The following is a 25386-nucleotide window of genomic DNA, read 5'->3' on the forward strand; positions in this document are numbered from 1 at the left end:
ATTTACCTTGATCTCCATTCCCTTTATCCTGTTTTCACACCTTACACTTCCTTGTCTATGTACTTCCCTCTCCCCTGACATCAGCCTGAAGAAGAGTCTTGACTCGAAACGTTACCCGCTCCTTCTCTCCAGAGATGCTGCCTGTTTCCACTGAGTTACTCCAGTATTTTGTGTTTGTCTTCGCGGTAGATAATTGCTTAGGACTGCTCGGATGGTTCAGTTGCCTGAAAACAGCTGGGAAGAAACTGTCCCTGAATCTGAAGGTGTGTGTTTTTACACTTCTATACCTTTTGCCCGATGGGAGTGGGAAGAAGAGGGAGTGGCCGGGGTGCGACTTGTCTTTAATTGTGGTGGCGGTCTTGCCGAGGCAGCGTGAGGTGTAAATAGAGTAAATTTACAAACCAGACGAAACAGTTGATGAATTGGTGTGTGGTTGTAAGTTTCAATCAAGCCATTTTACTATTGGATTTTGCATTGTGAAACAAGAAAAGTAATGCTGAATTAGTATGATTAGTCTGCCACTTGTTCATGGTAGCTGCACAAATCTGAGGAAAGAAAAGGATCAACGTGGATTACTGAGGGAAAATCTTACAATGAACTGTTTGGCAACTCAGTAGTTTCACCTCAAAAAATAGAATACTGAAGGAACTCAGCAGGTCCAGCACCATCCATGGTGAGAATGTACAGAGGATGTGTTGGAAGGAACTACAGATGTTGGTTTAAATAGAAGATAGACACAAAAAACTGTCGTAACTCAGTGGGTCAAGACAGCGTCTCTGGAGAAAAGGGATGCTCCGCTCTGTGATCTTTGGGATGGAGCGCGGGCTGCGTTCAAATTCCCCGCCGCGAGCGGCTGCCTGGAGACCGGGTTGTTGTTGCGCTGGCAGCCAATGGAAATGCAGAAGCCGACGGCGGCCGGCCAATGGGAGAGGAGCGCGGAAGAAGGCCGGCGTTCAAAGCGCGGCTCGTGCGCCGGGGCCCGGGAACCGTTGCTGGAGCGGTTATAGTGGCGCACCTACAATTACTGCTGCTGCTGCCCGGTCACAGCGGCTCACCTAGAGTTACTGAAGTAGATACAGCGGCTCACCCAGTGGTATTGCTCGGAGCGGTTACTGCGGCTCACCCCGAGTTCCTGAAGTGGTTACAGCAGCTCACCCAGTGGTATTGATCGGAGTAACGTCTATTCACCTTGTGCCCGGAATGGTTACAGCAGTTCATCCAGTACTTGTGGTCAGAGTAGTCTAGTAGCATCGTGTATTCACCCAGTGCTGCTGCTGCACGGAGTAACGTCTGTTCACGTAGTACTACTGCTCGGAGTGGTAACCCCGTGTTTCTGCTCGGAGTAGCCCAGTGGCAACAGTCGCTGCTGCCGCTGCCCGAAGTGGTCTTGGCAGTTCACCTGCTGCGGAAAAAGAAATGCCGTCTCGCCTGGAAGACTACGAGCTGTTGGAGAGCATAGGCTCCGGCTCCTACGGCAGATGCCAGAAAATCCGGAGGAAGTCTGACTGTAAGGTGAGTATCTGTCTCTTGGGGTGTCCCATCAACGCGTGTCTCTGGGGAGTCGGAGTGCAATGGCGGTAGAACTCCTCTGGAGAATAACGAAAGTATGAAACTGCAACCGCCTCTGGCCCAACTAAACTCGCATCTCTAACACGTCGCGTTACCCAGGGCAAGAGCAACCTACCAACATTTCTCCAGTCAAGCAACAGGTGTTGAAATGTACAAAAAAGAGAAACATTGATAATAGGAGGAAGGTTATTGAACAGGATTTTGTTCCAAAGAGCAGGATAAATGTACTGAAATGTCAAGAGTGTTTTATTGTCATATGTCCCGGATGGGACAATGAAATTCTTACTTGCTGCAGAGTATGTGAATATGTAAACCTAGTACATAACGGGGGAAGAGGAAAAGAAAGTTCATTAACTAACATATATAGTGCAATAATAATAGTCTTTCGCAGTTCAGAACACAGAGCTTATTCGTTGTTGTGTTTAACAATAATAATATATTTTATTGTCATTGCACATATATGCAACGAGATTTGGTATGTAGCTTCCATCCGATGTCATAACTTAAACAACTAATAAAATTTATATACATTTATTTACATACATATTACATACCCCGAGAAACATGATTTATAAAAAGAACAGTCAAAACAGTCTGAAGTGCAACGATGCCTGCAGGGAAGAAGCTGTTCCTGAATCTGGACGTTATATTTTTCAGGCTGTACCTTCTTCCCAATGGTGAAATGAGTGTGTGGCCAGGATGGTGTGGGTCTTTGATTTTGGCTGCCTTTTTGAGGCAGCGACTACGTTAGATCCCTTAGACGGTGGGGACGCCGGTAATGGACTGGGCAGTGGTCACAACATTTTGTAGTCTTTTCCGCTCCTGGACGTTCAAGTTGCCGAACCAGGCCACGATGCAACCAGTCAGAAGGCTCTCTACTGTGCACCTGTAGAAGTTTAGGAGAATACTCGTCAACATGCCGAATCTCCGTAATCTTCTCGGGCAGTAGAGTAGCAGATGTGCCTTTTTTATAATTGCATCGGTGTGCTGGGTCCAGAATTGATACTCTGCAGTGGGTGATTACATTTTATCAAATGTGACCATGACCATTTTTGGTCATTCTGCCTGAGCAGGTCGCCATTTGAAATCTTTATTTTGATCTCCCATTGTCATTCGTATATTAATGGTGCCATATAGTTTCTTTATTTTGAAGTATCGTGATTCTAATACATGGATGATTCGTCTATTGTGTTCCTGTAAATGGCTGTTCGCAGCCACTTAGTACAATTCCCACGTCTTTATGGTTCACTTTTTCTTATTGTGAATGAAACATAAACCAAAGGAATAGTTAGATCTCAAGCCGGGTGTTGAGCAGCCAGGTTGTTGTCTCTGCGTCAATGTCTGCCAGGCCCTGAGCTTCATTTGGTGGGTGGTAGAGTGGGCACCCAGAGATGACATGGTTGGCTGTCCGCTCTGCTCCGCATTCACAGGTTGGGCTCTGGCGGAGTCCCCATCTCCACATGCTGGCATTGAAACACCCAACTCCAGTATGAAGTCTGTTGAGCTTCACCCATGATCCTCTGGGGAGGTCAGACCCTGGACAGCTTTTATCTGGTGAAGAGAAGTAGCTGTGTAATGGAGATGAGGTTGCCTTCCGCTCCTGTGACCACTTGGTGGCTATCCAGTGTGCTTTTGGTTCTCTGAAGTGGTTCACTGAACTCTTTATTTTGATCTCATCAATGTGTCGTGGCTCTCCGAGGTGGCTTCATTGTGTTTCTAGTACATTTGGCCTACCTTCCTGGAATAACTCATAAGGTCATGTGATAGGAGCAATATTAGGCCGTTTGGCCCATCAAGTCTGCTCTGCTATTCAATCATGGCTGATCTATCTCTCCTAACCCCACTCTCCTGCCTTTCAAGAGGGCTTATATACAAAAACAGGGCTTGTATACAAAAACAGGGCTTGTATACAAAAACAGGGCTTGTATACAAAAACAGGGCTTGTATACAAAAACAGGGCTTGTATACAAAAACAGGGCTTGTATACAAAAACAGGGCTTGTATACAAAAACAGGGCTTGTATACAAAAACAGGGCTTGTATACAAAAACAGGGCTTGTATACAAAAACAGGGCTTGTATACAAAAACAGGGCTTGTATACAAAAACAGGGCTTGAATACAAAAACTTTACTACTACTGATTTGACTTGCACATTACCTTTTTGGGAATCCTGCACTCTCAAGTCCCTTTGCACCTCTGATTTCTGGATTCTCACACCATTTAGAAAATAGTCTACGCCTTTATTCCTATTACCAAAATGCATGACTGCACACTTTGCTACACTATATTCCACCGGCCACTTCTCTTCCCACTCTCCCAACCTGTCCATGTCCTTCTGCAGTGTACCTGCTTTATTTACACTACCTGTCCCATTGCCTATTTTTGTATTATCCGCAAACTTTGCCACAAAGCTTTCAATCTCCCTCGTCCAAATCTTTAATATACATTTGGAATTATGGATGGCTGATTCATTGGTCCAATATTCACTCTATTCTTTCTTTGCCTCTTACACCCGAATGCCCTGCTGTTGGCCTATTTGACAGAAATCTGACCCACATAAATGAACTTGGGTTCATTTAGATAGACTGGTTTAGGAATGTCGTCTCCAAACCTGGTTGAGAAAGGCTACAATATCCCATTCTAAATTCATCCTTATTCAAAAGTTTCTACTAATCCATGTCCCTATCTAACTTGATCTACATGACCAGTGAAAATTTGACATATCTTCCACCAGAGGCATTACATGCTAAGCAGATGTATAGGCTTTGTACTTTAGACAATATCAAATCATTCAACCAAAAAATGTACAAAATTTCAGGAATTCTTTTATACATCCTTCCTCTCCCCTTGATTCCCACGAGTTTTTATTTTGCAATTTTTTGTGTTTCTTTCTCACAGTCTAGAAAGTTGCATAGATTGTGACCTACCACTCAAGATAGTTGTCGAGTTAAACAAAAGGAGGAAGAGGAAGACAAAATTAGCAAACCAATTAAAAGGCAACCTCAAGCAATATATTAAAAAAAAAATCCTGCAATGCCAAACTTGACCAAAACAAATCTATAAATTTTATGGTTACACAGAAAAGCTGGAGAAACTCAGCGGGTGCAGCAGCATCTATGGAGCGAAGGAAATAGGCAACGTTTCGGGCCGAAACCCTTCTCCAGATAAATTTTATATTTGGCCATTTAAATAAAATCAACCACTCATCTCGTTTAGTTTAAAGAGTACAGAACAGAAACAGGATCTTTGACCCACCTGGTCTGCGCAGACCAGCGATCACCCCTTACACTAGTACTATCCTACACACTAGGGACAATTTACAATTCTCACCAAAGCCAATTAACCTACAAACATGTACACCTTTGGAATGTGGGAGAAACCGGAGCACCCGGGGAAAACCCACGTGGTCACAGGGAGAACGTGTAAGCTCTGGACAGACAGCACACATAGTCAGGATAAAACCCGGATCTCTGGCGCCGCAAGGCAGCAGCTCTACCGCTGCGTCACTGTGCCGCCCCTAATTGAGTTCTAATTGAGACATCTACTAACCTGCATTTGCAGTGCTAACTATCCAGTCTGTCTATAAAGGGTGCTTTTCTTTGCTAAATTTTGCAGGTCCTTGTTTGGAAAGAGATGGATTATGGATCAATGTCTGAAGCAGAGAAACAGATGCTTGTATCTGAGGTGAACTTGCTTCGTGAGCTTAAGCATCCAAATATTGTTCGCTACTATGACCGAATTATTGACAGAACAAATACAACGTTGTACATTGTAATGGAGTTCTGTGAAGGAGGCGACCTGGCCAGTCTGATTAGCAAGTGCATACGGGAAAGGTAAAGTATGTTAAATGTGTGAATAATATATTAATATATATTGGGAACTGGTAACTAAGCCATCATGCAGTCAAAGTTGCCTGTATTTACTTTGGCAATTGCAGTGACATTGGAAATACGTCCTTCCTTAATTTTGCCACTTGAACTCTGGGATTTAATTGAAGAAAATTCATGATTTATGGGGCACGCGCAAGCAATGAAATTGTATGAGGGTTTTTTATTTTTTGCTGGACAAGAACATAAAGAGATGAAAAAATAATACATCATTACACTATTTAAGGGCATTTTGTATTTTTTTTAACCTTTTTAGTCCACTTCTGAGTTAAGAGGTATTGAAGACCCCTTCCAAAATTAGCAATTGGATCTACAATTATGATTTACCCTGCAATGCTGCATCAAGCTCCTACCAATCTTAATCATGCTGATGACCAACTAATCGATCTTTAATAATTATGTTGATTGGGAGATGTACAGTATATTGTCCCACATACCAGGGATACATTTCTTGTTCTACAATACCATGTAATTTTATTTTAAGCTGGAGTGTTAGGGCCTTGGTTTAAAGTCTGTTTTGAAAGGCAGGTGTTGTAACTTGAACCAAAATTTGGATAAATTAGCAAGCAGCATAAGGCCACTTTGATTTTTTTAAAGGTGGCATCAAATTTTGGATGGCTTTTTGCTTTCTAAAGAGAAACTATTTTGCTTCAAAAAATTTATTCCACGGTCCAGGCATAAGCTCAGAGGTGACCGCGCCTTTGCGGTTGCAGCCCCTGGACTGTGGAACAGCATCCCCTTTCCCATCAGAACTGCCCCCGCCATCGACTCTTTTAAATCAAGACTAAAGACTTATTTATCTTCCCAAGCCTTTCCTGACGTCCTCTGAGTGAGGGCTACATGTATATATGTATGTAGTTTGTTTTGTTGTGCTATTCTTATAACAAATGTAAAGCACTTTGGCCAACGAGAGTTGTTTTTTAAATGTGCTATATAAATAAATATGACTTGACTTATCCTGTCAATAAAAAAGGCTTTTAAGAGTTCCCTGTATCAAAAGGAGCGTTTTGTGAGAAATATAACATAAAGGTGATTTACTGGTAATTGCAGATTGGTCACAAGTATTAATGGGCCAAGTAATCGGATAGTGAAGATGGTTGTGAAAAATTGCAGCAGGAACTTGAACAATTAGCCAGGTGGGCTGAGGAATGGTTGATGGAATTTAATAGAGAAATGTGAGGTGTTGCATTTTGGAAGGACCTACGCAGGACTCTGGGGGTGTTGTAGAGCAGAGGGATCTCAGAGTGCAGGGGCATAGTTCCTTGAAGGTGAAGTCGCAGGTAGATAGGGTGGTCAAAAAGGCGTTTGGCACATTGTCCTTCATCAATCAGAGTATTGAGTATAGAAGTTGGGAGGTCATGTTGCAGTTGTATAAGATGTTGGTGAGGCTGCATTTAGAGTATTATGTTCAGTTCTGGGAACCATGTGAAGGAAAGATGTCAAGCTGGAAAGGGTACAGAGACGATTTACTAGGATGTTGCCAGGGCTAGCGGGTCTGAGTTATAGGGAGAAGTTGAGTAGGATGGAACTCTATTCCTTGCAAGAGGATGAGGGGTGATCTTATTGAGGCGTATAAAATCATGAGAGGAATAGATTGGGAAGATGCACAGTCTCGCCCAGTAGGTGAATCGAAGACCATAAGACACGGGTTTATGGTGAAGGGGTAAAAATTTTATAGGATTCTGAGGGATACATTTTTCACACAAGGGATGGTGGGTGTATGGAACAAGCTGCCAGAGGAGGTCATTGTGACAGGGACTATCCCAACATTTAAGAAACGGTTAGACGGGTACATGGATAGGACAGGTTTGGAGGGATGTGGACCAAATGCGGACACTTTGGACTAGTGTAGCTCGGACATGACAATAGACAATAGATGCAGGAGTGGGCCATTGGACATGTTGGGTTGAAGGGTCCGTTTCCACACTGATTCACTCTATAATTTGATTTAGTATAAGATATATTGCTTGAGTTTCTTAACTGCCTGATGATATTTTTCAATTAAGTAGAATTGCCAACTGAAATGGAGATAATTTTAATTATTGCCAAATTTTGCTGTGGTGTGTACATTTAGTCAGAGAAAAAGAAAGAAAATCAAAAACACTGCAAATGCTGGAAATACTCAGCAGATTGGGTGTCATCTGAATTTAATATTTCAGGTCGGATCTTTTCCCAGTTTTGGCAAAAGATCTCGGAGTTGAAACATTGATTCCCCTTTTTACAAATGCTGCCTGATCTGCCGCTTGTTTCCAGCATTTTCTATCATTGGTCACGTTTGCACTGCTGATTGAACGTGGATGTTGGATTTGAATAGAAAACGAGTCTGGTGTCCTGCCTGGATTCAAATAATGTGTAAATAACATGTGGAAAATGAGTGAAAGAATAGCATGAAAATACTCAGCAGGTTAGAAACATATGTGGAAAGAACAAGGACATATTGATCTGTTGTCTTCTGTCACTTGCTATTTATTTATGAACAATAAAGTGTGTTTGGCTGCAAATGCACTTTTATCCCACAGACATTTTTCTGGGCAAAGATTTGGACCTCCAAAAGTTGATGATAATGGAATGCAAAGTCTTTGGATTTGTTTTCATTGATTTTAGCGATCACATTTGATATCCTGCAGTAGATGATACTGTTAAAAATTACCCTTAAATTACCTTCTTGTTGTTTGATTTCAGAGATCTATATTATTAAAAATATTATGACTTAATTAATTTCCATAAATTTTTAGGTGCATTATTTCCTTGACAAAATCCTCTGTTGCAGGCGGTATGTAGAAGAAGAATTTGCCTTGAGGGTCCTTGCTCAGATTGCTCTGGCTTTGCGGGAATGCCACAGACGCTCAGAAAATGGTCGTACAGTGCTACATCGAGATCTCAAACCTGCAAATGTCTTTCTTGACGTACACCATAATGTCAAATTAGGTGATTTTGGTTTGGCTAGGATTTTGCAACATGACACTAGTTTTGCCAAAACATTTGTTGGCACGCCATATTACATGTCTCCAGTGAGTATACATTTTGATAATAATCATGTATGTAATAATTTGGGTTAATTCATAGTCATTACATTCCATCTTTACATACTGATTTTTAAAATATTTTCTGAATTTCAATCATAAAATAACAATTGAACACCATATTTGATTATAGCTGAAAAAATATTAATCTTTTTTAAATAGGGAATTCTGAAAATAACTGCCAATAATTTTCAATCTATGTTATGCAATTATCAATTTAGTTAACTATTTGGATATTTTACTTAATTACTTTGAGATGTTACATTCTATAATTAGAGTATTTTATTTAACTAGAGGGGAGATATTTGGGATTACAATCATTTTAAATATTGGCAAACAAATATTGTTTATCATTTGAACCTTTTGTTTGTAGGAACAAATTAATCATATGTCCTACAATGAGAAGTCTGACATATGGTCTCTGGGATGTTTGCTGTATGAACTTTGTGCACTTACGTAAGTACGGTAGTTAAATTTATTTGCATTGCAGGATTTTTTAAAATATTGCTTGAGGTTGCCTTTTAATTGGTTTGCTAAGCTTTGTGTTTTGTCTTCCTCTTCCTCCTTTTGTTTAACTTGATAACTATCTTGAGTGGTAGGTCACAATCTATTCTGTGCAACTTTCTGGACTGTGAGAAAGAAACACTAAAAATCACGAAATTAAAACTCGTGGGAATCGAGGGGAGAGGAAGGATGTATAAAAGAATTCCTGAAATTTAGTAGATTTTTAGGTTGAATGATTTTATATTGTCGAAAGTACAAAGCCTGTACATCTGCATGGCATGTCATGCCTCTGGTGGAAGATATGTTTGAAGTACAATATTTAAGGAGGAAATGTTTACCTGAATGGAAAATTGCTTCCTCAAATTTCTCTATATGTAGATGGCTGTTTTAATCAGAATCACACTTTATTCGCCAAGTATGTTTAGCAACATACGAGGAATTTCATTGGCCTGGTCAGTCTTACAATTAAAAGCAATTGATCAGTCAAAAACACCTTTTAACATGAACATCCACCACAGTGACTCCTACACATTCTTCACCGTGATGGAAGGGGAAATAAAGTTCAAGTCCTTCCCTTAGTTCTTCCTCGGTCGTGGGCCTCGAGCCCCTGTTGACGGGATGATCTTGACTACCGTAGCCGGGAAAAAAGTTCCCCCCGATCCCCTCCCCCCTCCCCCCACATAGATCAAATCGAAGAACATTATATACACAGACATAAAATTCTGCTTGAGTAAATTTCCTGAGGCTTTATGGTTCAGTCTGCTATGAATTGGAGGGGGAATGGCATTTTGCATTCATGTTAATAAATTGAGATCTTAAAGGCTGCAAAAAATATCTGCTGGAGGAATTCAGCATGTCAGGCAGCATCTATGGAGACAGAGGGATCGTCAACATTTTTTGTACAGACTGCATCAAGACTGCAGTCGTGTTCAGCACCCAGTTTCTTGGAATCGTCAAATGTCCTACTGCCTCCACAGACACTCCCTGGCCTGCTGCGTTCCTCCGGCATTTTGTTTTATTGCTCAAGGTTATAACATCTGCAATATCGTGTGACTGCAAAAAAACAAGTTGATGGATCTTTCCATATAGCATTACAGAACAATTTTCACGTAGTCAGCCTAGAAAACCATGTTAGCTTTGGAGTTTCCAAAGTGGTGCTACATAAAGGTCAGGAAGAGGCCGGACTGTTCGTTTAGCCTGCACCACTCATCAAGATCATGGAAGATCTATCTCACCACCATTTTCCATCAATACCCTGACAAAGATGCAGATAGATGCTCCATTGGTGTCCTGGATCACCAGCTACCTGACTACGACTAATATGTCGGGTTATAGAGCTGTGCTCGGATGTGGTAGTGAGCAACACGGGACGGTCCTCTCTCCTTTCCTGTGCACCATCTACACCTCGGCCTTCAGATATAACTCGGTCTCCTGCCACCTGCAGAAGTTTTCAGATGACTGCGTTTGTGGGCTGCATCAGTGAGGGGAGGGAACCTAATACCGAGGTGTAGTCAACGACTTTGTGATAGACCAATGGTTATAAATGAACATTGAACTCTAACCTGATTAGTAAAAATTCAGGTGGGTTTCATTGCCTTCCCACCAAAACCACCCCCTTCTTGGGTACTTTACTTTACGAGACGTAACACCTATCTCTACACATCCTCCATCTAGGGACATCAACAGCTCTTCCTGATGAGACAGAGGTGTATTTGCACCTCCTCTAACCTGTCCACTGCATTCGGTGTTCCTGCTGTGGCCTGCTATCCATCGACGAAACTAAGCGCAGACGTGCGCGTGCGCATCTGCAGTCTCCACTTGACTGCATTCAGAAAGGAGCATTTTGTATTGGGTCACATCTTGAGGCCAATTTCTGATGTTGAGGATGAACAACAGAAGAACATTTCCAATCTGTATTTATGGATTGGTCTGTTACATACACGGGAATAGGGGCAAAAACATTGATGTTGGTGTCTTTTGTAAATGAATTTGGACCGTAAAAGTGAAATGTTGATTTCCCTGTCACCATGATCCAAATCTCTTGGAATATATTGTGGCTGACATTGAGCCAGGCTTCATGGGCCAGGGACTTTGAGGAAAAGCAGTTTTGCTGAGGTATAGAGGGTGAAGCAATAGGTTGCTCACAGCAAGTTATTTTCTCAATACCATTCTATTTGCCTTTTTGCACATCAAATGTAGGACCATGGGGTTAGTGGTTGGTCGTTTTTAAGACCCTTTTGAAGGATATCCTGGATGTCTAGATTTTTTTCAATGTGCTGGCTAATTAAGGCCATAATCTCTACATTGGATGAGAATGGAATAAAGTTCAAAAATACTGGTATTATTAAAAATGCACAAATGTAGATTTCCGTGCTTTTTTCGATGCAAGATTATTTACATTTCTGGTTCAGATGTCTGATAGGAGTGGGAGCAAGTTCAAGTGTGAGTTTATTGTCAGAATGCAGAATTCAACACAGAAACAAGCCCTTTCATGCACTAGTTCTGAGCCAACAATCATGCTTGTCTCTTTTCCCAGCGTATGTCCAATGGCCTTCTGGATTGTGGTGATTAAAGTGCTCATCTAGATACAATTTAAAATGTTGTATGAGACTTGGACTTTAAGGCAATGCTTTACAGATTCCAACCAGTCTACATGGGGAAAACAAATCTTTCTCGTATCCCTTTGAAACTTCCTATTCCTTACCTTTAAACCTGTGCCCATCATAATGTTTTATACCTCAGTGAGGTCCTCCCTCAGCCTGCTAGATAATGCACTGTTTCAGAATTGCCATTTTTCATACTTGTACTTGTCACGTGATCTAATTTCCCCTTTGTAAATTTCTAGCTTGTGCATTGCCTTTAATGCCAAAAATGCTCATAATGTTGTCTGCATTATATTTCAAAAGAAGAGTTGATTTAATTTGTAACTTTATTTTCAAGCCCACCTTTCACTGCATTTAACCAGAAGGAATTAGCAGAGAAAATAAGGGAAGGCAAATTTAGAAGAATCCCATTTCGCTACTCAGATGACCTCAATGATCTCCTTGGTAGAATGTTAAATCTTAAGGTTAGTATTGGCTTGTCCTCCTATAATATAGCTTTCATTTGTTCCTTTAGTAAAGATAACAAATGCAATGCTAACATTTATTTCGAGAGGGCTTGTATACAAAAACAGGGATGTAATGCTGAGGCTCTAAGGCGCTGGTCAGGCCACATTTGGAATATTGTCAGCAATTTTAGGCACGATATCCGAGGAAGGTTGTGCTGGCACCAGAGAGGGTCCAGAGGAGGTTTACAAGAATGGTCCCAGAATGAGTCGGTTAACATATGATGAGCGTTTGACGGCACTGGGCCTACACTCCATAGAGATTAGAAGAATCGGGGGACCTCATTGAAACATACAGAATAGTGAAAGGCTTGGATAGAATGGATGTGGAGAGGATGTTTCCACTAGTGGGAGAGTCTAAACTAGAGCCCATAGTCTCAGAATTAAAGAATGTTATTTTAGGAAGGAGGTGAGGAGAACTTTCTGTGGTCAGAGGGTGGTGAATCTGTGGAATTCTTTGCCACAGAAGGCTGTGGAGGCCATCAGTGGATATATTTAAGGCAGACGTAGATAGATTCTTGATCAGTTCGGGTGTCGGGGGATATGGGGAGAAGGCAGGAGAAATGGGTTGAATGGCAGAGTAGACTTGATGGGCTGAACGGCCCAATTCTGCTTCTATTACATGATATTATGATCTTTTATCTGATGTTTTGTGCTATGTGTTGGGCACAGTGCAGACGATGACAGCTGCATCCTAAGTGGCGACAATGGATTTGATGGTGCTGGTGGACAGTGAGTGGTTGTGGATGCTAGCTTATAGCAGCATGCACATCAGTATGATTCGGGCCTCCTGTGCATCTGATTATTTTTTTTGTACCTGCACTAAAAAATATATAATTTGTTCAGCACAAATCTTCAGAGAGATTGGCAACTAGTGAGATGAGATGAGCAGAAATCTTGCAGGAGGCAAACATAAAGCTCTAGCCCCACTGAGGTTGACCAAGCCCATGAACATTTAGGAATGAGAATGCACTTTATATTGTTTTGTTGATCAAACAATATTATGAATTTGGATCATGAGCAGTTACTGTGCTTCCTGCTTCAATATTGAAATCTCACTTGCCTACATCGCATATCTTCCACTCTTCGTGAAGGAGGTCAGCAAATGACTTTATTGAGACTACAGGTGCACAACCTTTTATCCGAAAGCCTTGGGACCAGACACTTGTCGGATTTCGGACATTTTCGGATTTCAGAATGGAAGATTTTTAGCGTAGATTAGGTAGGTAGCGCGGGCGGCTTGAAGTCTGGAGCAGCTGCCTCCTCCCCGGAGACCGGGAGAATCATTGCATAAATGTTAGTCAGTTAGTTTGGAGGGATTTTATGTGCTGGTGGTGGTGTAGGGGTGAAGGGGGAAACTTTAATTCTTAGTCCCCTACCTACCTGGTCGGCGACTCCCAACCTCGCGGAGCTGGGGGCTCCTTCCGGCCGCGGGCGGCGCCGGTTGTAGCTCCGACCCCGGCAACTCTACCCCTGGCTGCGAGGCGCTCCAAATCCAGCACGGCCCGCGGCTGGACGTCCCAGCTCCGAGAATGTCGGGAGTCGGTGGCGTCGCAGCACTGGGATACCAGCAGGGAGCGAGCAATGCCTTACCGGGTCGCCGTGCGGCAAGCTCCGGAGCGCTGTGGCCGCCTTCTTCCAACATCCGCGGAGCGTCGCTGGATCTGGAGCCGCGGAGCTGGGGGCTCTGTCCGGCCGCGGGCGGCGCCGGTTGGAGCTCCGACCCAGGCAACTCTACCCCTGGCTGCGCGGCTCCAAATCCAGCGACGCTCCGCGATGTTGTGTGTCGGCGGCCACAGCGCTCCGGAGCTTGCCGCACGGCGACCCGGAAAGGCATTGCCCGCACCCCGCTGGTATCCCAGCGCTGCGACGACGCCGACTCCCAACATTCGCGGAGCTGGAGCGTCCGGCCGCGGGCCGCGCTGGATTTGGAGCGCCTCGCAGCCAGGGGTAGAGTTGCCGGGGTCGGAGCTACAACCGGCGCCGCCCGCGGCCCCACCGGCCACAGTGCTGTGGAGCTTACTGCACAGCGACCCGGTAAGGCATTGACCGCTCCCCGCCTCTCCGACCAGGTAGGGGACTAAGAATTAAAGTTTACCCCTTCACCCCCCTTCACATAAAAGCCCTCCAAACTAACTGACTAACATTTAAGCAATGATTTACAGATGTTTAAGCGTCTCCCGGTCTCCAGGGAGGAGGCAGCCGCTACAGTAGTACAGACCTGGGTTGACCGTGGGTCGTTTTGGGTCAGGTTTGGCGCCAAACGCGAGCTTTGGTGCGCAGAAGACATCTGGAAAAAATGGCCGGTTTTCGGAGCTTTTCGGTTTCTGGAACACCGGATAAAAGGTTGTGCACCTGTATTAAGCCACTTTATGGATGACTAAAATTGTAGGTAGGTTGAATTGGGTAGAGATCTTGGGTTGCTTCTCTTAAGGGTCCAGATGAACCATTTGGCTCGAGCAACAAATTTCAACAAACGCGTGGAACTTTTGAACTCTGTTAACCGTGATAGTTTTAAAAATCTGGTTTGCAAGTACAATGAAGTGGTATTGAAGATCTCATTCACGGCAAAATAACTAGTGGGTTATTTCCACAAGGTGACTTTCTTAAGAGGGATAAAGAAATTTTAAGGGATATAATAGGAGTCCATTTGGAGGGTGCAGTTTTGTGATCCCATCGCCACGTTCAAGATTTCTACTCCCACAGAATTGGGCCTACGATGATGTTTTACAATTTAAATGTGTTGTTTATTCATTTTTTCAATGTAAATGTGTTTATGTGTAAACCAGGATTACTTGAGGCCAACTGTGGATGAACTAATGGAGCATTTCTTGATTGCAAATTTGGTGGCTGAAGAACAGCGCAAAATCTCAGCTGAAAGGAGAGGGAGTAAATGTCTGGATAATGATAATTTCCAGGACAGTAACCCACTGATGGCTGAACTCAAACTTAAAGAGGATCAACTTCACAATAGGGCGAAGGCCTTGAAAGAACGAGAAGAACTTCTTGAACGTAATTATACCAGTTTAATTTATTCACGATTTATTTGATTTATTCAAGCACATTAGTAATTGGAAAGGGGATGCCATTACGGGTTTGAGGTGCGTTCCCTGCATTTGGTAGATTCTAATTCCCGATTGATTTAAAAACGTGGCTTGCCCTTCGGTCCACCATCTAACAGTGTCCCCACAATGGTGGTATTGAAGATTGCATTCACACAGCAAAATAAGCTAGTGGGTTGTTTCCACAAGCTGACTCTTTAGTCGGATGAAGTAATTTGTATACAGCATGGAAATACCTAGAGCATGGAAACGGGCCTTTCAGCCCACCGATCATGTCCACCAGTTCTATGTTATCCCACTTTCTCATCCACTCCCTACACACAAGGGGTAATTTACAGAGGCCCACTTACCTACAAACCTGTGCATCTTTAGGATGTGTGGGGAAACGAAGAACCTGGAGGAAGCCTACCCAGTCAAACAACGAATGTACATAATCTACACAAATACCACCTGAAAACAGGATCAACTTCAGGTCTGGTACTGTGATGCAACAGCTCTACCAGCTGTGCCACTGTGCTGCAGAGTAACTTAAGAGTGTAACAGTAGTGCAGCTGGTAAAGCTGCTGCTTCACAGCTCCAGACATCGGGTTCATTGCTGTCTTTGTAGAATTTGCTTGATCTCCCTGTGGTCATGTGGCTTTCTTTGCAGTATTCCACTTTCCTCCACATCCCAGAGCTCTGATAGGTTAATTAGCCACTGTAAATCACTCCTTGTCTGTAATTAAGTGGTAGAGTTTGGATGTGTGGGTATGTGGAGAGAAAAAAGGATTGGTGAGATTGAATGCATGATTGTCAGTGTGCACTCAGTATGCCAAAAGGTCTATTCCATGCTGTATGATTCTTGACTGTCTAATTCTCTTTGAAACTTTCGTTTTTCTTTGCATTTTCTTTCTCACATCACATGAAAATGTGGAGTAGTCACTGTAGATCTGCTCTACCAAATACTAACACACATATGTTACACACCACTTGGATCTATAATCCAGTCAGGGTTTTACCTTACAGTCACCATATATTACTAACGCTTTCAGCCACTAGTCCATTTGTCGGGATGTAGCCACAGTGGTGACTACTTGCAGTGTAACTTTACTATATGCTAATAAGCTTGTTGGATTGTTATGTGGAGTGTTCTACATGGTGTCAGAGTTTTCGAACCCATTCCGCTCCTAGTTTATTGGATTTCTTTTCTTTATTCCCCAGTATTTTTTTTCCCCCTTTCCCACTTTATTATGGCTTGGTTGTTTAAGAAGCCCGACCCCCTAGTTTTCGATGCTGTCCTCAGCGAGCGTTGGCGGGTTTTTGAGAGGGATTTCAACGTCTACATTTGAGCTGTTCCTCGCGGAGTGCCCCAAGAGCAGATAGCTGCTGTGCTTCTCAACGTTGCGGGATCTTAAGCTATCCAACTAGCTGAGCAGCTCCACTATGCTCTGGCTCTGATGGGTGACAACAATGTGGTGATTACCCCTGAAGAGACTATGGACAACCCAGTCTGTTTAATGAACAAGTTCAGACACCTGTGTGAACTTCGGACCCACATGGTTATGGAACGCAACAAATTCTATCAAAGAAACCAGCCTGTCGGTGAGCCTGTCGAGGCATACATAAGTACCATAAAACACATTGCAAGCCGGTGTCGTTTTGGAGATCTGTGCGACGAGCTTGTCCGCGACGGACTGGTGAGTGGCATCCTAAACGAAGAATGGTGGACACGTTTTTACCAGTGATGGACTCAAACCAGATCCTTCCAAGATCATTGCCATCAACGAACTACCGGTTCCCACAGACGTAACCAGCTTACAAAGATTCCTTGGCATGGTGAATTACCCGGGTAAGTTCATTCCGAATTTCAGTGAACTGTCAGCACCACTGCGGCAGCGGACACAAAAAGACGCGTCCTGATACACACAACACCAGAGAGCATTCGATACCCTAAAACAGCAGTTGTCCTGTGCCCCAACTCTGGCTTATTTTGATGTAAAACTGCCGGTAACGCTCTGTGATGCCTCCCAGTACGGATCGGGTGCTGCCTGCCTTCAGAGTACCAGTGACAACAGACCTATGGCATATGCCTCTCGTACGATGTCTCAGACCCAGCAATGCTATGCTCAAATCGAAAAGGAACCACTGGCAGTGGTCTTTGCCTGCGCGAAATTCAAAGACTTTATTTTTGGAAAGACTGTGACTGTTGAAACAGACCACCAGCCCCTGATCAGCATTCTAAACAAGCCAATCCATGCTGCTCCTGCCTGACTGCAACAGATGATGATGCAGCTTCAAAGGTACGATATCAACCTTCTTTACAAACCAGGCAAAGACATGCACTTAGCCAACACTCTATCCAGAGCCCCACGCAAGACCTGTGAGCAACAACTGACAGACAACGACACCTACATTATGATGATGGTGTCTCACCTTCCCACAGAGTGCCTGGATGACTTGGCTGCCCAAACAGCAGCCGATGACACCCTACAGTCCCTGTCCTCGATCATCCGGCATGGCTGGCCGGATAAACAGCACAAGGTACCTGTTGCCATTTGCCCGTACTTCCCAGTCCGTGATGAGCTGATGCTCCAGGACGGTGTGATTGTCAAGGGACACAAGGCGGTCGTTCCAACTGCTTTACGAGACAAATATTTCGACTCGGTCCACGGGGGACATCCCAGCACTGAGGCAACCATCCTTCGAGCCAAGAGCATGTTTTTCTGGCCAGGAATAACCGAGTTTATACAGGAGAAGGTGGAAGCTTGCGCAATCTGCAATAGCCTGATGCCCCATCAACACAAGCAGCTGCTTCTCTCTCACCCAATCCCTGCCCTACCATGGTCCACACTGGCAACAGATATTTTTGAAGACTTGTGGTAAACCATACCTGGTTCTGGTCGACTCGTACTCGGGCTGGTTTGAGATCGATCTGCTTCCCAGCTCCACTTCACCACTGGTGGTTCAAAAACTAGTGCACCACTTTTCAAGTCACGAGGCCTCTACTGAAATTCCTGTCTGACATCAGCGTCCAGTTCACCAGAGGAGTGCTTCAAGTATTTTGCCAACGATGGGACTTTCGATCCATTACCAGAACTTCTACCGCCCTCAATCGAAGCGGGCTTACGACTGCAGTCCGGAGTTCCAAATGGTATGGAAAGATCACTCTTTTCCGACCGGATGGCACCTGCAGAGAGACTTAAGAAAATTGCCCAACCAGCATCAGGGTTTCCACGCTCCCCTCCATTGAGTCAAGGCCAAAGCACCACGCTGCCTGTGCCTAAGCAACTCAGCACAGCCAAGGACTGCTCTCACCCCAACCATGGACTGTACCCTCCTACCATCCGGGAGGCGCTACAGGTCTCTCCGTTGCCGAACCAGCAGGTCGAGGAACAGCTTCTTTCGGGCGGCTGTCACTCTACTAAACAACGTACCTCGGCGACTGCCTTCAACCCCCCCCCCCCCCCCCCCCACCCCCCCCCCTCGTACATGGTTTTTTTTAATGGAGGGATCGTTTGCTATGTCAACACCTCTTCAAGGGAGATGCTAAATGCTATTTTCCCGTCTCTGTACTGTTCACTGACAATGACAATTAAAACTGAATCTGAATCTGAATCCACACTGGCAACAGATATTTTTGAACGGTGTGGTTCTGGTCGACTCGTACTCGGGCTGGTTTGAGATCGATCTGTTTCCCAGCCCCACTTCACCAGTGGTGGTTCAAAAACTAGCGCAACACTTTTCAAGTCACGAGGCGTAAGTGAAACTCCTGTCTGACAACGGAAGCCAGTTCACCAGCCAGTGCTTCAAGTATTTTGCCCAACGATGGGACTTTCGTCACATTACCAGCAGTCCCGAATTCCCTCAATCGAACGGGCTGGCCCAGCGGGCAGTCCGGAGTTCCAAACAGGTGATGGAAAGATCACACTTGTCAAAATCTGATGTTTATCTGGACTTGCTCAACTTAAGAAACATTGCCCGCGACCCAGTGCTAGGGTCTCCTGCCCAACGCCTCATGTCAAGGCAGACCCGCACCACGCTGCCCGTACCTAAGCAACTACTACAGCCACAGGTTCTCAAGCCATCAGTAATTCAAGTACAACTTCAGCATTAGCGCGAGATTCAAAACCACTCGTAGGACAGAACAAGCAGGTCACTCGAGCTGCTGGCAAGCGGTCAAGTTGTAAGGCTTCAATCTGACGCGGTCACGGACGCCTTGGAACAATCCGCAGCCCGGCACCACATCCACGCTTGTACATGGTCGATTCTAATGGAGGGACTTACCGGCGAAACCGTCAACACCTTCTACCAGTGAAGGAACTGCAACCTATGATCCCGTATCCAGATGTTCCTGGACTGTGTCACCGTATGACTGATACTCTCTGACCGTTTGTGGTCTCTGTGCTCAGCAGGTATCCTGCCTTCTCGCCACCACCGTCGGTGGCCCACCCTCCGGTCACCCCTCGCCCGTCTCACGGGTCTCCGGTGCTCCATCAGCCCCCAGTCTCACAGTTCTCGCCTGCGAAGGATGGAGATGCGAGCCTGTACCATACGAGTGTGGGTCACATTTGCAAACCTTTCCTTAGACTATGCTTAACCTGCTCCAGTGCTGATTTTATTAGACACCAGTTTAACTTAATTGGTTGTACTCGCATATCTGTAGCAATGTTACAAAATTTTGAGATTTAAAAAATCAAGTCTGCAATTTATCCCATCAGATAAAGCATAACAATAAGTTTAATTTGGCACCTAATTCACTTTCATATCTCAAGTAATAAAAAAGTTATGGCCATTTTCATACTCGGAAATTAGCACCTTGTTCCCTATTGATTTTCTATGGACATGACAAAAAAGCTGTGATCGTGGACAGTCAAAAGCACATAACCTTCTTAAAAATTAAGAGAACTGAATGAAATTTTCAGTTATCATAGATTGAACCATTCTGAAACAAATATAAAATAATCTAACTTGGATGACCTGAAATTAAAGCATATAATTAGTTAGTTACCCAATTGTAGCTCATTTCAAACTTCAATTTACTAGATCTAAACATCTATCCATTTCTTAATAAATGATTAACATTTTTAAATAGCCCAAGTGTCCAAATAATATTCACAAATAATTCACAATAAAACATGATTTTTAAATATTAATTTATAGGCCAAATGGAAGGAATTTAATGTTCAATTGCTGTGAATTAAAGTCCATTTTAAATCGGCTTTCTAGTGGGTTCATGTGGAACGCGCTGGTTTAGAACGTTCACATTGCGCTAGATTTATGCCCTCAAATGCCCAGAAAAATACTGCGGGATATAAAGAGCCCAAAATGAGCTACTCGCTATAGAAAACTTTATATACAAGGTTATATACATGCCCCATTTAATGTAAAAATATGGTACTTACCTTTAATTGTTTGCTTTATAAAACTCTGGGGCTGCAAGAGGTTGCGAGTTTAGAGAGTGATTTTTAAATTACTCTAACTATTTTACAAGGCCATAAAAACTAATAATACCTTTTGTGACGGGGTCTTTCAGCGATTTTCCGTTAATGATTTACTAGGCTGAACATTTTCGATTGCAACAGCCTAGTAAAAATCGCGTTTTAAACCCGCCCCCTCTAAACAGCGCCAAAATCACACACAAGGGGTGGGGCAGATGCTCAGCCACGATTCAGGTAGGTTTTGTAACATACCTAATATATGTATTTGTAGTTATTATTTTCTTAAGAGGAAAGATGTAGATCTGCTCTACCACATACACACACACACACACACACACACACACACACACACACACACACAATTCACACACACACACACACACACACACACACACACACACACGCACGTTACATAGAACACCACTCAGATCTATAATCCAGTCTGGGTTTTACATTACAGACACCATAACGCTTTCAGCCATTAGTCGGTTAGTCGGGATGTAGTCACAGTGGTGACTACTTACAGTGTAACTTTACTATATGCTAATAAACTTGTTTGATCGTTACTTGGAGTGTTCTTTATTAGCTCTACAGCCACCTAGAGAAATTACAAATCATTTTCATTGATCTGCTAGTCTTTTGGTGGAAGGCAGGATGCAGTGACATGGTTTTGATCTAAATCAATATCATGTATTATGCATGTTCTTTCCTGTTTCTTGCTGAATTAAGCAAAGGAGTTCAGATGCTGGATGTCTAGGGTGTTGAGGGATCTGGTAAAATTTTGAATTATTTGGTTTAGAAGGCGTCTGTAGAGGGAGAAAATACATTTAATTTTCTAGATCATTGACTTTATCAGGAGTAAAGTATAACAAATAATTCCCCCAAAAAGCGTCATTCAATAATCATGTACACATGTGTCAATTTCATTAACTTGCCATCACAGATGGCAATTTTACTAGTAATGTTAATGCTGCATTCAATTAAAAATTTTCCAGAACGTGAACGAGAACTTTGCATCCGAGAGAGGCTGGCAGAGGAAAAATTTTCTAGGTAATGGATCCCTGCTTAATGTCTGCCATTTCTCTTCCTGTGTAAAATTGCCAGCATTTTATTGCAAATCTCATTCCATTGCTATGAAACCTTTTCAGTACAGTTCATGCCATTCCCTCGCCCACTTGCAATGCAAGTCAGCTAACGGGAAGATATTTTGTGTTAAATCTATATCCGACTTTTGTGTTCATAGAGGCTGTAGGATATCATTAGAACAGCATTGTACAATTAGAATTCAAATATTTTACTTAACTTTATTGTCATGACATTTTAATATAAATCTTTATCTGGATTTTGCTCTTATTGATGAAATGGCACCATTTCTTGAGAATGTAGGTAGGGTGGACTGGGGAAGAACTCCATAATATTGCTGGATGGTGGCAGTGGCACAGCGCCAGATACCCGGGTTCAATTCTATAAAGAGTTTATACCTTCTCCCAGTTTCCTCCCGCATTCCAAAGACGTGCAGATTAGTAGGTTAATTGGCTTCTGTAAATTTTCCCCAGTGTATAGGATGGTGTATGGGTGGTTTGCGAGGACACGGTGGGCCGAAGACCCTGTTTCCACGCTGTATATACAAACCTAAACTAAATTTAAGCTGTTTGTTGGTAGCAATTCCTCCTTTTCTGACACTTGCTGCTGACATGTGAGCGTTCAATGGGTTCCCTTGGGGACAGCAACAGTGAAGTGTGAACCGCTAATCGTAACATAGAATTCTTTTGACAGAAACGAGAAAGCCATTTTATTTTTAAGTTTCAAATTTACTATCTGGAATGTTTGTATAACAAATTGCAATGCATATTTTTTTTTAAAGTTGGGGCAAAACAGTCTGTCTAATAACAAATCACTTTGACATTGTAAACACATTTAGACCTCGCTAAGCACAGGATTTTCAGGGTATATATTAGAATGTTCATTTTTAAGAAACTTAACTTTGTGTCAATTGAATTTATCACATTGGAGAGAACTGCAAGTAGGAACACTACATGAATGAGCACAATTTTAGGATATTCATGTTAATAGTTTTTACTTGCATTCCAACGTTGAACTGAAATGTCAGCAAAGATTTTAATTGTTTTAGAATATGATTACATTTTCTGTATTTTATTTTATTAAGTTGGATTTTCTTGAGCAGAATAAGATCTTGCAAAGAGTTCCTTTTCTATCGGCATGGTAAAATGATAAATAAATAAATAAATAAATACACCTTTTTTGTTTCTGTGAACAGAGCAGAGAGCTTACTAAACAACTACACCTTGATGAAGCAACAGCAAAAAATAAAGATGCCAGTTGGTCGATTAGGTATGTGCCGTAAGCAAAACCTCCCAGCACTTGTACTTAATTAACCTTTAACTTAATAGCCACTAATAGTGTATGAAACATGTCTTCTGATTTTTATTGAAACATTTGAATTTCCTAGTTTTTATTTTCTGATCAGTTTCCTGAGTTTAACAAAATAAGTGAAAACTTCATACACTTATATCTACAAGATAAAGGCGGCTGGAACTAGTTTTGAAATACATTGTTTTGAATAGCAAAACATTGCATATGTAGGAAATAAGGAATTAAATACAAAAATATGGAATGCTTATTAGTTGTCTGCAGAAGTTTCGGGTATAAAATCATGAGAGGAGTAGATTGGGTAGGTGCATAGTCTCTGGCCCAGAATGGGAGAATCGAGAACCAGAGGCATAGGTGTAAGGTGAAAGATTTTATAGGAATCTGAGGGGTAACTTTCATGCAAAAGATGTTGAGTGTATGGAACGAGCTGCCCGGAGGAGGTAGTTGAGACAGAGACTATCGTAACATTTAAGAAGCAATTAGACAGGCACATGGATAGGACGGGTTTAGAGGGATATGGACCAAACCCAGGCGTGGGACTAATATATAGCTGGAGCATGTTGGTTGGTGTGGGCAAGTGAGCCCAAGGGCCTGTTTCCATACTGTATGACTTGAACATGAAGGATTTGTGCTTCAATTATATAATTCTATTGAATCTCCTATTTTAGATTTGGTGTGAGTGGGGATAATAAATAAATGCATGGTGGTTAAGCTTTTTGAAGTTTCATTTAATTATTCATTTGTATATGTGGTCTGATTTATCCTGCTCAAGTTAAGATTAAGAAAGCAAAAGTGACAATACTTGAAATAAACTATATTTCTGATGGATTTTCTTGTTATAATGTCTTGGTTCTTGGTTTCTTGGTCCTCCAAAATATTCCAAATGGAATTTAAACTGGAGGTGGTGGAAGGAGGACTTAAGCCAGAAAGGGTTATTGGGAAGAAAGAGCTACTTTAAATTTAGTTGCATCTGGTTGGGTAATTATAGTAGGGTGGAGATTATTCCATGCTTTAATTGTGCGGGGAAGAACAAATTGCTGTACACATCTGTCTTTGTAGCTGGGATCACAAATTGGATCACAAATGTCATCTTTAAAGCCCTGCATTTGCACTGAAAATTATAATTATTGTTTTCACAGTCCTTATTTTCCATTTCTTCATGCTCCATTCAGGAAAAATACCAACAAAACCCTTCTCTTAGATCATACTATGCATTGATAATGGATTAATTTGTTCGTATACTTACTTTGTTTGGAAGCTGAAATCCATGTAACTTACAAAATATTTCAAAGTTTTAATATTTGTTCTGGCTTCTCCATTAGATGATTACATAGACACCGAAACCTCACCAGGGAAGAGGAAAGTTCATTTTGCAGGAGAAAGTAAAGAGAACATTCACTTTAAGGAAACTGATGTAACAAAACAACTTCTTAATAAACCAAAGAACTTGGATCTGAAGAAAAGATTACAGGCTGCCAACTTGCGAGCCAGAGCATTATGTGAAATGGAAAAAAATTATCAGCTAAAAAGCAGACAGCTTCTGGGGATGCGCTAACTTAATTTTATCATTGACAATATATTTTAAAATGCAGATTCTTTGAAAAGCTGTTTTGTCCATCATGGGGCCAACTATTTTTTAACTCATGAAGGTGAAGACTGAACATTTAGGATCTTAAACCTACGCTCGGAAATGAAAATAAACTTCTTGCTATCGGCATATGAAAGATCAACCAATTGCATTATCCAGCATGATAATTCACTTTTCCTCGTGACGTGTTCTTTTCCCTTTGATTCTCCCCATGCAAGTCACAGATCTCTTTCCCCATAATACAATTATTCTTCATCTTTTTCGAACTTTACTTCTGAATTTTACGCAGTTAAAACCACAAACTATACCCCATGCTGTTAGATGGTTGTCCAATATTATTATTTTTTTAAGATTTTGCACTAGCACTGCTGTTGCATTTTGTGAGATCAGTTGAGTTGTAAAATATTATTTTCAGATATCTTGCCTTAGTTTGTAGTAAATAGTGTTTTTGCTTTGAAAATATTAATTTTTTCATAGTAAGATATACAATGTATACACAGATTTCTAAATTGCAGTGTGTGGTCCTGTATTTAAACATTTGTATCTGTAATTAAGATGGTAACTCAGAATCTGATAATGTAACCACTCTTTTAGAGAAAATAAAATTTGGCCTGGATGTTTAACCAATGTGTTGTAACCAATATGACCAATTTTATTTCCCCAACAAAGTTGAAAGTTGCACACTTTTTTTGGATAATGTAAAGCCCGTGGTTGGTTTTCCATTATTTAAGTTTAATAAAAGTTTAAATTTCTGAGAATGTAAGCAGGGGCTAAGCCAATCAGACCTTCAAGCCTGATATATTCAATAAAATTATGGTTGACCCAATGTTGTATCGGCA

General features: G+C 42.3%; 1 protein-coding gene across 1 annotated transcript; it reads left to right on the forward strand.

Annotated features, from left to right (window-relative positions):
* Positions 1-939: 939 nt before the first annotated feature.
* On the forward strand, positions 940-25386 carry nek2 (NIMA-related kinase 2). Its single transcript, XM_055639786.1, has 9 exons — positions 940-1512; positions 5185-5402; positions 8227-8467; positions 8853-8935; positions 11924-12050; positions 14879-15101; positions 21564-21618; positions 22847-22920; positions 24282-25386. Exons 1-9 carry the CDS (start codon positions 1417-1419, stop codon positions 24512-24514), a joined length of 1350 nt encoding a protein of 449 aa, XP_055495761.1. The 5' UTR covers positions 940-1416; the 3' UTR covers positions 24515-25386.

Source organism: Leucoraja erinacea, chromosome 8 (genome assembly GCF_028641065.1).
Source record: "Leucoraja erinacea ecotype New England chromosome 8, Leri_hhj_1, whole genome shotgun sequence".
NCBI lineage: Eukaryota > Metazoa > Chordata > Chondrichthyes > Rajiformes > Rajidae > Leucoraja > Leucoraja erinaceus.